This window comes from Bipolaris sorokiniana (assembly GCF_000338995.1).
Source record: "Bipolaris sorokiniana ND90Pr unplaced genomic scaffold COCSAscaffold_10, whole genome shotgun sequence".
In the NCBI taxonomy this organism is placed as follows: Eukaryota; Fungi; Ascomycota; class Dothideomycetes; order Pleosporales; family Pleosporaceae; genus Bipolaris; species Bipolaris sorokiniana.
This window is the reverse complement of record NW_006911904.1, coordinates 672,858-685,406: the sequence shown is the minus strand read 5'-3', so window position 1 is coordinate 685,406 and position 12,549 is coordinate 672,858. Positions and strand designations below refer to the sequence as shown.

The window sequence follows — 12,549 nt, the reverse complement described above, 5'->3', positions numbered from 1 at the left end:
GCGGTTGTTGTTGTTTCCACGAGTGTGTTTTCGTCCTTCGTCGCTCCCCAGATATGCCAGCCGCCACAAGACAACGGCTGGCACGCCCCGTGGTGGAGACTCGGGGCCAGCCACTCGCTTGGCGGGCCTGAACATGTGCATGCATCGCATCCTCCTACATGCTAACACGCTATGGCTGCTACTCACTCCCATTGCATACTACACACATACATCATCGGCGTCATCATCATCACCACCACCTCACGTGTACTGCCGCATCGCATCCCGGTACCCCTTCCCCCCTCGCATATCATCGTCAAATGCCTCCCCAGCCTCCAACACCCGCTTGACGTGCTCCATGCTAAACGCACTCTGCTCTGCCACCGCAATCGCCTGCGATGTCTTGACCGTGTTCTTGATCTGCGCAAAAAACAATTAACACTCATCACGCCCTTCACCAACTCGCCCATCACGCCACGTACCTGTCGCCCATTCAGCACCCGCTGGCTCAGCACGTCAAAGTCGGCCTCGGTGAACGCCTTCATTCCCTGGCTCCCCTTCATCCTCTCCACCCTGCCCACATGCTGCTGCCAGATCTCCCTCCTGGCCCGTGCAGACAGCTCTTCATACCGAATCCCCATGTGAATCCTCGACTGGAACGCCTCGTCAAAAGTCTCGACCCTGTTCGTCGTCAGGAACAGGATGCCCTGGTAGTACTCGGTCAGCCGCAGGAACACCGAAACCAGCGAGTTGCGATGCAGGTCGTTTGGCTGCCGCGCCTCAAGAAACACGTCCGCCTCGTCCAGCAGCAGGATGGCGCCCCATGAATGCGTAATCTCCATGATGCGGTTCAAGTCCGCCTCCAACGCCCGGCTGTTGGTCCCCAGCTCCCCTGCAGACACTGCGTACAAAGGGCATTGCAAATACTCGGCAATTGATTCTCCAGTCAGTGTCTTACCCACCCCGGGCGGGCCATGCAGCACCACATTGAGGCCCTTGCCCTTGCCCTGGATCACGTCGTCAATCGTCTTGGCTGCGTGGAACCGATGCGAAGACACCAGGCCCTTGAGATTCTGCTTGATCTGACTCGGCAGCACCAGACTGGAAAATGCTTCCTCGTTCCACTTGATTTCCTCAATCCCAGATAGAGAAAATTCGAGCCAAAGCTTCTCGGAAAAGGCAAAGCCCAGCACGACCGGCGATGCAATGATGAGCTCCTCTTCAGTCAGTACCTGGCGCTGCTCCTCCGTCGTATCATCATCCCTGTCGAGCGCCTGTTCAGTACCGGTACCCATTTCCTTGTCCACGACACTCTGTGGTACTCGGATAGGGTGTTTCCTGCCCCTCTTGTCCTTCCACATGACGATGCGCATTTTTTCCTTTTCTTCATCATCTTCATCTTCACTGGAGTCGCAGCAGCATTCTTCGTCATCGTCGTCCTCATCGTCGTCCTCATTGTCAGCTAGCTCATCTGGCCGGAGGTATGAGAGCGGGTAGTTTGGATTCATGCGGCGGAACATGGCAGGATCAATCATGACCCGACCATTAACAATGAAGCGCACGATGCTGTTCTTGTGCTTCATATAAGCAATCCCCTTCTGGACCCGGTAGTTCATGCCCTGAAGTGCGACAAATTTCTTGCCCCGCTCAATCAGCTGCTTCTTGATACCCTGCGCTCCTCTGTTAGCACCCATTCATTCCAGCCTCAAACTGACAATCGAACATACCTTGGCATCCTTGTGGTACTTGAGCGGATATGCGGCAAGACTGGTAATCTTCTTGTGCCCCTTGAACGCCGGGATCGATACTTCGTGTTCCCCAAGACCAAACGATTTGCCGTCATACTCGAGGTACTTGCCATCAACACGCCACGACTTGATGCCCGTCAGCCAGTTTTCCGTCTCGTACGCTGTCCCCACCCTGAAGCATCGCGCATCGTCCTTGTTGTTATACGTAGGCGTAAAGGCAATGGTGTTGGGCTTGAAGAGCGCCCACACCAGATCGTACGTAATAGTGCCTGCTTTGACCATAGGCTTTAGAGCTTTACGAGTCGCTCCAAAGTCCTCGTCCACATAGCTGAGCAGCAGCTTGCACTGCGCGACCTGCTGCTTGAACCGCTTTCGCTCCTTCGACCTCTTGGCTTTTCCAAGCTGCCGCTCCAGCGTCTTCTTGACATGCGTCTTCAGCTCGTCGTAATAGTGGAACAGTGTGCGGGGATCCAGCTGGGGCGTATTCTCGACAAGACTAATGCTTTTACAGTCCTTCAACACATCTTGGAGGGTGTTCCGCAGAGTCTTCGATTTGATGTCCACCCGAGTTTCGATGTACTTGCCTTGCCAGTCGAGACGCCGCCGCACCGTGAATATACAGTCAAACTCACCCTTTTGATCACTGCTGCTTTCGACAAGCTTCCAGTCGTGGATCTGCATGTCAAATACCTGGTCTACCCGCTTGAACTCTAGCCCCCTTTTGCCCGCTGTTTTCTCCACTTTAGGAATCGACACAGCCGCCGCGTCTACACAGGCCTGCTTTGCCTTGAGGCGCTGTAACAGGCCACTGATCGTCGCCACTTGTATCTCGAGGTCATCCTCTACCACACGAACGTCTGGCGGGGAACCGGGTAATGGAATGACCTCGTCGTTGCTAGATAGTGATTCCGAAGACGACGAATATTTGTCGAGCTTCTTCTTCGTCTTCCTACTGTTCCGCTTTGCCTTTACCCTCGCCTTTTTCCGTTTGGCGCTTTGATCCTCGGTGCCCAGGTCACTGCTGGACTCTGCTGATAGAGCTTCCGAGTCATCATCGTCGTCGCTCGATCTTTGCACACGCCTGCTCTTCTTACGCTCGACCTTGGTTCGTCGGGCTCTGCGTCGGCTTTTGGTGGCTGCCACTGCGTTCTCTGAATCAGAATCAGAGTCGGATTCAGAGGAGTCGGCCGAGCTCTCGTCCTCATCGGTTGATTCGTGCTTCTTGCTCTTGTGCTTCTTGCTCCTCATTCTCTCCTTTAGTTTCTCCTTTTGCTTCTGTTTCTTCCTCTTCCTGGCTTCTGCTTGTGCAATCGCCGCTTTAATCTTCTTCGGCCTCTTTTTCTCCTTGAGTTTCTCGTCTTCGTTACTTTGATCGGAATCGCTTGAGCTCTCGGTATTGCTAGTCTCGGATGAGGAGCTGGCGTCCACTTGACGTTTGGATTTGTGCAACGGCCTGCCCTTACGAGGTGTCTTCTTGCCAACTTCACGTCCTACCTTTACGTCTTTTGTCGTTGGTCCAACACCCACCGGATGCTTTTCGTGATCTTGTGGTGGTATATCGCACGTCTGAGTCGCCACGCTCTCCTGCAAAACCTCCATCTCTTGCTCACGTAGTGCTATGGCTTCGGGTTCAGAGACCATGGAAGGAGTAAAAATAACGAGCGGAAGTGATGAAGATGTATCTGATAATTCGTTGTTTGCTCGACAAGCCAAGGTGCAGTCAGCCGCCAATGTGCCAGAACTATCTAGACTGTTCATGAGCTGCAAACACTGACTGAAGGTTTGATCCAATGCACGCTTTCTCAACGACTCCTCAAACGTTCAGAGCAAAATAGGACGGAAAAGGTGTTTGGAGTGAGACAGTTCTACCAAAGACAATGGAGCAGCACTGTCTATCCCAACCACCTTTTTATCCCCACACAGAGTCCCAAGTACTGCTTGACCAGACTCTTGACACCCCTGCAACTAGACGACGCCCAGTCCTCATTTAGACAAAACCAAGTATTTCGCTGCATTCCTTGTACACCCACTCCAGCAAATCCTCTTGGCTCCGCAGCTTACAGTAACAACGGCTGAACATGTTGGGGCAACCACTAACCCTGACCTCAACCCTTTACTGAGGTCTTATGAAACGCAAGTAAACGTTTCCGCAGGGTATTGGCCGCCTTGCCTCACAGCCTTCCTTTGCTTCTCCGGACGCAACCCATCCTCCTCGCCTTGAACATGAAAGAGTAGCCGTATTAATATCCTTTATGATCCTCGTCCCGGAGGGGCGCCACGTTCCTACCACATGCACACATTTTGTCGTGGCAACATTCCACAATCAGGTTTTTGTGTAGCGGTTTCCATGCATGCTGCTGCGGTGCACTCCTTCATCATCGTGTGCTGTCGTCAGTGGCTAGACAGCCCTCTGCTACGTTTTTCACGAGGGGAAGAAAATCCAGATTTAGTGCGCTAGCTGCGACAAACGACATATCGAGATGCTTTAGCGATAAGCGTACAGCATTCGCCTCACTCCAACAACTAGCCACTAAGCATGCATATTCTCTACCATCTATCAACCTCCATTGCTTGAACTTGGAAATGAAGGCAACCGATAACAAGTGCTCAGGGGCCCAACAAAGCAGAAGTCACACCGATTGACAATACAAAAGCAGGTGGATGTATCTGAAACAGCAAGGCCAGCGTCCACGCCACAAACCAAACAGCGATATAGTGAAGCTTCAGTAAATACACGCGCATGCTCTCCCCCCCCCCCCCAACGCCCCATGAATGCCAGGGCACGCATGCAACGTGTACAGGACATGCTTTGTAACAAAGGCTGTGATACCTAGACCAGACGCCAATCACACAAATCTACCCCAGAAAGCCCTCATGCAAGTTGACCCCCAGCACCGCCCCCCCTCCCTTAACGCCCCGCAATGCCCCCCAAGCCGAGCACACGGCCATTTGCAGAGCCATGCACACCCCTCAGTACCGTTGGCGCAATGGGTTCTGGTGCTCACGAACTCGTCTTCTTCTTTCCAAAGCCCAAGTGCCCTAACCCGTGCTCTTTCGCATCCTTCATCTCGCTCTCGGGCTTGCCGTCGGGAAGCTCCCCAGTCGAGACTGCGCCAGAAATGTGGTACTTGATATCCTTCGCCACCTCGCTAACCACACCCGTGCGATGCGACCCACTACCTTGGTCTAGAGGCTCCGACTTGCTCGTTGTGGTGTTGCCGCTGCTACTTTGAATCTGGCTCGGTAGCGTGGCATCTGTAGATGCTATCGCTGGCTCACTCTCGTCTGCTTTGGCGGATGTTTTGGCGTCGCTGGGCTCTGCCAGAACTTCCTCGCCATTGGGGCCGTGAGAGCGCACATCCTTGGTATCGCTGTCTTCACTGTCTCTGGGACCAGAAGCGCTGACAATGGTCACATTCTTTTTGTTTTCGCTTCTGACGCTGTTTGCCCGGCTAATATCGGATTGAGTGTTGGTCGGACTTGCTCTGCGGACACCGAGGTCTTTGCCCTCGGACGGCTCCACGCCGTGCGTGCCTCTCCAATCCGCAGGTTGCGCCTGTCGCACAGGCTCACCTTCTTTTGGTTCTGTGATCAATACGCCAGGTCGGCCTTCATCTGCGGACAGTGCACGCCATACCACAGCTATCCGTTCAAAAGCTTGGGTACCTTTCCGAGACGAGCCTTTGATGCCGTCCATGGCATCCCATGAAATCTCGAACATGCCTGATTCGTCTGCGTTACCCTTCTGCTCCGGGCCATTGCCCTCAAAGTACGTGTTGAACCAAACGTGAGCGACAGCCGTGACCATGGTGAGATCAAAGGCGGCCTTGTTGCGGCGCTCGACATCGATGTTGATGTCGTTGGTAGGAAGGACTACGCGTTTCGAAGGACGAAAGACGACGTCGCCTGTGCCTAGCGGGAGGCTCTCGCTTGAGGTCTTTCGCTCAGCGGCCGTGCCGTCATTGTTGTTCTGTTGTTCCAAGGACAAGGTGCTGCTATTTTTAGACCCTTCATTCGTCTTTGAAGGGCCGAAGCCATTCTTATACATGACCTCTTGAACGGCCTGTGCCATGCCTGTGGTCTTGACTTCGCCGCGCACAATCTCGCGCTCATCTCGAGTGAAGGTGTGAAAGTTCTTGATGAGTTTGCCGTCCTCGACAAAGCCCTCTATCTGGATCTTGACCCCGTCTCTGAGTCCCCAGCAGTGTACTTCGAGAACCTCAACCTGGCGCTCGACGTAGATCTTGCCATGCTTAGTCCAGCGGTCGACGTAGCCTATCCAGCGCAGTTGGCTGGGTATGCTGACGCCTTTGCCCATGTTAGGGCGCATGCGCCTCTCAGTGAAGCGGTCGAGCGCCTTTTGCATTGGCCAGCCTTCTTCGCTGATAAGATAGCTGCAACTTGCTGTGCCGGATCGCCCCTTGCCAGCTTTGCAGTGGACCACAACGACGCGGCCTTTCTTCTCATGCAGCCAGTTGCGCATGCTTGCCATGATGTTGGGTATGAGGGCGAAAGGTGGAGGGTGGTGGTCCGGGAAGGGATAGTGGTACACGCGATTGTATACCTCTGAGTCTGGGTAGCCTGTACCTTCTGCGCGGAACTCCCATATGGCCCAGTCATCGCCATGCTTGGAGTCGAGAAACTTGACGAGGGAGTCGAGCGGGTTGCGATAGGCGCGCTGGGGATATGTGCCACTGGGGCCCGAAGTGGCGATGACTGCAAGAAGAGGTCAGCGCATGAAGAGTGAGAGCAGTGGTCTTGTGGCGAGTGTACTGTTGTCGGTTACATAGCATAGGTCGAGGCCGGCCTCGGGATGCCTGGCGCGAGGGCCGGCGACGAGCTGTCGCAGGAGCGACGCCTAGGCGAGACAGTTAGTTGTCGTTGTTGCAAGCAGTTGCAGTGGGTGCACAGCTGCATGCATGGCTGCACACATGGCTGCATGCATGCCAGACGTACCATAGCTAGGGCGAGAGAGGAGTGTATGCGAAAAGAAAGTCAGCTTGGCACATTGCGAGACTCGCAACCGTGGGATGCAGGCGGGCACACGCTGCACGCGACGGCAAGGTGGTACGTCACCCTAGGCTGCTCCGGCACACTAGGCGGGTGGTGCCTGCCTAGAACCCTGACTGCTGCTATTCATACTACTGCATACATAGTATGTACACACATACATGGCGCTATTCGTGTAAGTACATATAAATCCATCTAGTATGCAAGTAGTACACAAGTGCATTCACGCATGCATGCATGTACTAGTACTACATCATCACCATCCAGTCCTTCTCTCTGTAACCGCCATACGGACATATGCTTGGGCCATGCGATTGGCGCAATGCCGCCCCAGACGAAACCACGGTCGTATAGCCTGTCATTGTTACTACAACACCAAACACCAGGTCATCCTCACTAAGACGTCTGATTCAAACGGCGCATGGCATGGCAACAGTTGGGTTTCCGGTCATAATCCCCAGTAACAATCGCTGGCAAGGAGCCCGGCCGGACCAAGACAGGGCCGCATTCATGTAAGCAAGCGGAGAGATAGCATTAGATGGTGATGGCGCAATGCCGGCATACCGGTCCACCGGCTGACTTGACAAATCGGAATCGCGTGGCCACGGACTGACAGGCATAACATAATCTGGGGCATATTGCCGACGGGCAAGTTCCGAGTGGCCGTACTTGGTAGTTATCTGGTGGAACAAGACGAAATGCAAAGCACAGATGGGACGACGGCGCACCAAAAGGCACCCGCACCTTCTCCTATCCAACCACGTGGCTGAGGGCTTACATAATCGCCTCCCTCCAACCTGGCCTCCGAGTGCGAGCATGGTCCTCTACCAAGAAGCAACTGCCCTCACCTTAACCCTCACCGCAACCATGACAGAGAATCGCGTCGCAAAGCGCAAGACGCACACAAAGTCCCGGAAGGGATGCTTCCAGTGCAAGCAACGCCACACAAAAGTACGTGTGAAGCTCGACACCTGCCCCTGCCCTGCCCGGCCAATCAGTGTCTCTTGCTCAAAACTTTGCCAGTCTCCAGACATGATGCCCGACGCAAATCCTCGTGTCTGCTTATGACATGGCCAAACTGCACTGCCTACCGCACATCGGTTTCACTCCCTTTTGCTTACCCTCTGTTGTAGTGCAACGAAGCCCGACCACGCTGCGCAAACTGCGTTCGCTTGGACATTTATTGTACATTCCCAACCATACCAGAGAGCTACACCTCATCTCCCCAGCACAGCCCTGGCGTCAGCTCATCCTGCAGGGACCATGGTCTTCCCGAGAGCCCTGATGCATCTCATAGCCACACCGGTTCTGATATGCCCCTTGCCGACCTCCGATTACTGCATCACTGGATCAAGTCATGTGCCAAGTCACTGCATCCTAACCCTTCCCTACGGAGCAATGCTTGGCAGACTGAGTTTGTGGAACTGGGCTTCCAATTTCCCTTCCTCCTGCGTGGCTTCCTAGCACTGTCTGCAGTCCACCAAGCATACCTGTTTGCACCCAACGAGCGACAGGCCTTGTTGCTCCAGGCAGACTCCCATATCAGTCGAGCATTGGACACGTATAGGAAAAATCTGGAAAATCCAGACGTGAAGCTAGTCTTGCCCATGTTCATGCTGTCTTCTATACTCTTCACGTACAACTTCGGCTCGGCACAGCTTCAGCAGCCCGAAGACCCTATTGCCGCACTTCATCACTGCTTCATGCTGCTGCAAGGCATCAAGGTTGTCGTCATGCCCCATTGGCATCAAATCAAAGACAGCGCCTTCGTTGCCTACATGGCTGACACGCCTTCTGAAGACCTTTTGAAGGGTCTGGATAATCTGGCGAGCCAGGATAACCCCCAGGAAATCATGCGCTTGAAGGAGCTTACCGAATTGCTACTAGACAGCCAGGACAAGGAGGCTTGTACATGTGCCATTGACGAACTTCACACCACATGGCTCCGTTTCCGGCACCTGCCTAGAGACCGCGATGAGTACTCTCTGCTATTCTACTGGCCCGCCCTGTTGGAAAGTCGTTTCCTCGAACTCCTCGCTGCCCATAACCCCGTGACATGCATCATCACCACCCACTTCGTGGCCATGTTGGCTCAAAGTCGCCCAGTGTGGTGGGTTGGCAAATGGCCCCAGTGGTTACTCGCAGCCTCAGAACAGTTGTTGGCAGCAACCCCCGATCTCCTCAAATGGCTAGAGTGGCCCCGGGAAATAATTCGTCCACAGGTTTGGAGCATAACTACCACACTATGCGGTCCACAAGTTACTTGATTCGCAGTCACTAAAACCACTGTAGTATCATGTGGGTTGGCCGCTATACCGCCTCGCTTTTCCTGGTAATTGCCTTTGTCCAGCTGTCCGCTAGGGCCTCAGGGGTGTCATCGAGCGTATACATACACGCATCATCAGGTGAACTGTGAACGGTGAACATTACCAAAACCATCGATTGGCAGGATACTACAGAACCACAACTTGTGGGTTTAAATGATTTAAGCACCAAATTCACCTCGCTGAAACAGTCCTGTCTTATACACCCATACGCACGCTAGTTTGGAAGCCATGGCGGATTGAGTATCGCCTGGATCTTAATGGCGATCAGATTCTTCATGGCGCTGCCTGGAACGATAAGGTCACATCATTGAATCCTCACGAATTCTCTCTGTAATGGCCTTTGTAACTGGATTGGGTCTCGCAGTATTATATATGACGTGACAAAGAGAGTATTCGGTACTTGGCACGATTTTGTCATTACAAGAAGCACTTGGAAGCCTTGTTTTTCCTTGCTTCTTTTCACCACCAATAATTCTTCTCATCAAGACACATCTTAGTTACGGCACCTAGGTAGTCGAAGTTTGGCAAGCCGCTCTGTACTAATATCCTTGGAGATCTGTTCTCTCTCTCTTTATTTTTTTAAACCACTTGAAGCCGGAGAGTTCTACAAACAGCATAGATTTGTAACACAAGGGTGTTGACAGAAGAACGGAAGAAAAGCAAATCATCAATGATTATTGCTCAGATCAAAATTTTGTGGTTTTGACAAGTTATATTACAGACGATCGTCGGCTCTGATTCTATCAAGGACCAACTAACGTCCCAAACGACATCAACGCTTCATAGCCATCCCAAATGTTCATGTCTTCTTGTCTTTGTACATAATCATGTCGCGTCACTCATGTTATCCCAACGCTAGTCCGCCCAAACCATGAGGTGTAACCCCACCTCGCTACAGTTGCGTTTTGACTGAACTAAATAAATAAAAATATAAGAAAAAAGAGTTGAAGAAGAATAGAGATGGCGCTGTGGTCCAAGACCCAGCGTACAGGCTGTCTGATCAAAACGACGCTCGGTAGTCTCGTGAGGAAGCTAACCGACTTGCTTCCATCTGCAGGTACTGTGCTATCCTCTGGTCTGGACAATGCGCATGTTGGCCAAGCAAGTCCTTGAGAGCTCGTACCTCTGCCTGCAGCATGTCTACCTCTGCCTTGAGCATTCGGTTCTTGCGCTCATACTGCCTGGACCTTTCGACAAGCTGCTCTTGCTCGTGTTTTTGTTTACTCCGGCACTTGCTTGCAGCCCGGCGGTTCTTCTCGAGGTAGATGGCCCGCGCCGAGCCTGGTTCTACGTACTCCGAGTTACGCCTTCGCCGGCCAGTCGTTGTTGTTGTGGTGGGGGTAGCGGTGGTGGTGGTTGTGGTGGTAGTGGTGATAGAGGGCCGCCTTGAGAGCGTCTCGTCGTCTTGAGGGTATAAACTGCTACCCTCCTTAGGGTACAGACTGTCCTGGCGAGAGGGTACGGAGAAGCTGACTGGTGATGCCGAGTTGCTAGTATCAAAGTGGGACTGCGATGGAGAGATAGCCGACGTGCTATCATGGTACCCAGTAGGTCTGTTGGCAGGCGTAAAAGTGGGGGTCGAAAGAGCGGCTGGGTTGATGCTTGCTGTCGACGTCGGTTGTGCGTTGGTGTGTGGTTGTGAAACCGATGTGTGTTGTGTGTTCTGGGGCTGCACTATCGACAGAGGAGACGAGCTCCAGTCATGGACAGGTGCTTGTCCAGGATTCTGGTATTGTGAAGCGTGGATATGGTGGTTGGTCGGTTCTGTCGCTCCGGCGGGGTTGAAGGTACTAAAAAAGCTCACGTAACCTAACGGCAATCCCGACATTCGAGCATATGGATCTGGCTCCCCAAACGAATTGCTAGGTGGAAACATGACAGTAGTCGTCATATCGACTGTACGAGACTGACTCGGATCAAGTCTATGTGAAGGTAACGCGGGCAGATGGGGAGGGGTGGAAATGGGCTTAATGTGTCGTCTGCAAAGTCTCAAGAATCAATGACGACCTATGTAGATAACAGAACTACAAGGGTGTTAGTGGAGCGGAGGATGCCTGGCTGTGTGGTATGCTTCCCCCTGTATGTTGGAGAATAGGGTAAAGGCAATTTAAGGTCTATACTGTGCACAGGATGATTGCCACTGCAGCGGGAAGCTTCGTCATCCCAAGGGAAGGGACCCATCTGTTCACCTACGGTCAGGGTTGGCCTGGACCATGGGCGCCAGATTCTAAGGAGCGACCCTTGTCCTGAGTGCATATGGGTTGCAGGTGCGGTTGGGGCCTTGCTAGCAATAGCCGAGGGCGCGTTGAGTTGAGGCCAGCCAACGGGTGGGACTGGTACGCCAGCCAACGGTTTACTTGGGTGACGAATTGTCATGAGGGGGCGGAAGATTTGCCCATGCATGACCAGCATTAGACAGTGGGTTCACGGTGGATACGGTTACGTTGACCGTGGCCAATCATGGAGTGATCGCATGGCATGCAGGCGCAAACAGAAATGTGCTGAGGTGGATTGGCACCGCATTGTGCTCGCGAGGGTTCTGTGGTTACTGACGGGGCGAGTTCCGGCATCTGGTCAAGGCGAAAGGAGATGGATACACAGATACACTGGACGCGTCGCCGGGAGTCTACAATGGCAGGGTAGCCAAAGTGAAGTGGCGAGACGCTGGTCAATTTGCTAAGAAAGGGAACGTTGTCAAGGGGAACGGAGTGCAGCCAGCTTCCCCGCCGCTGCTGCTGCTGCTGCTGGTGACTAGCGCTGTGGATACGGACGGGCCCGTTAATTGTGCCCTAAACCACTTTGCCTCTTGGCTTCTGGATGCTGCTGCAAGCATCCAACCTACGCGACCGTCTTTGGCCCAATGCAGCGACGCAAACAACCACCAGTAGGATCGCCTGCCTCCAATCTTCCCACCATGGGTTCGACAAATACGGTCATGGGGTCAGAATGCCACATCTGACGCGTGCTGAACGACAGCGGCTCCCTAGACAACAAAGGCTGCTTTCCAGTACGTACATACGAAGTGTTTCTTTTCTTTTTTTTCTTTGGCGCACATGCCGGGCTCCCCTACCAGAGCAAAGTCTCATTCCAAAATGTAGAAGCCAAAACGAGCCTGTGCACATCTCGTGTGTAGTGCCCGTAGGCGGAGGGAGGTGTACTCTACACAGCCTGTCGCCAGATTGCGACCAGCCTTTGTGGGCTGCGACAGTGGCGACTCTACAGGACCCCTCGTCAACACAACTCAAGCTCATCGCCCTGTGGGAGCTGGCGATCCACATTTTAAATTTCGCGGGATGTGATGAGGAATTGATATTGCAGCTGGTGCTTCATGCCGAGCCACAAAACTGGCAGCCCACTGCCACCCCTCGGAGTGACGGCCATTATCAGCTCCATGTCGGACAGGGTTGGCCGTTCCAATGAACTTGAGCAAAGCTTCCACTCGACACCGCCCTGCGATATTCCAACCCGATAAAGGGATTTATTTC

The 12,549-nt window shown here is 53.3% G+C and overlaps 4 protein-coding genes across 4 annotated transcripts; 1 reads left to right on the top strand and 3 right to left on the bottom strand.

Moving 5' to 3' along the window:
- Positions 1–163: 163 nt before the first annotated feature.
- COCSADRAFT_146272 (uncharacterized protein) lies at positions 164–2,408 on the bottom strand (the record flags this gene model as incomplete). The annotated part of the gene is made up of 3 exons (XM_007703644.1): positions 164–399; positions 462–1,649; positions 1,707–2,408. The coding sequence occupies 3 exons, from the start codon at positions 2,406–2,408 to the stop codon at positions 241–243; spliced, it is 2,049 nt and encodes a 682-aa protein (XP_007701834.1). The 3' UTR covers positions 164–240.
- Positions 2,409–4,482: 2,074 nt separating this feature from the next.
- On the bottom strand, positions 4,483–6,742 carry COCSADRAFT_146269 (uncharacterized protein). Its single transcript, XM_007703643.1, has 3 exons — positions 6,684–6,742; positions 6,501–6,585; positions 4,483–6,443 (listed from the first exon to the last, which is right to left on the bottom strand). The coding sequence occupies exons 1-3, from the start codon at positions 6,684–6,686 to the stop codon at positions 4,729–4,731; spliced, it is 1,803 nt and encodes a 600-aa protein (XP_007701833.1). The 5' UTR covers positions 6,687–6,742; the 3' UTR covers positions 4,483–4,728.
- Positions 6,743–7,604: 862 nt separating this feature from the next.
- COCSADRAFT_94507 (uncharacterized protein) lies at positions 7,605–9,004 on the top strand (the record flags this gene model as incomplete). The annotated part of the gene is made up of 2 exons (XM_007703642.1): positions 7,605–7,688; positions 7,871–9,004. 2 exons carry the CDS (start codon positions 7,605–7,607, stop codon positions 9,002–9,004), a joined length of 1,218 nt encoding a protein of 405 aa, XP_007701832.1.
- Positions 9,005–9,739: 735 nt separating this feature from the next.
- COCSADRAFT_38397 (uncharacterized protein) lies at positions 9,740–11,129 on the bottom strand. Its single transcript, XM_007703421.1, has one exon. It carries the CDS (start codon positions 10,953–10,955, stop codon positions 10,065–10,067), a length of 891 nt encoding a protein of 296 aa, XP_007701611.1. The 5' UTR covers positions 10,956–11,129; the 3' UTR covers positions 9,740–10,064.
- Positions 11,130–12,549: the final 1,420 nt, after the last annotated feature.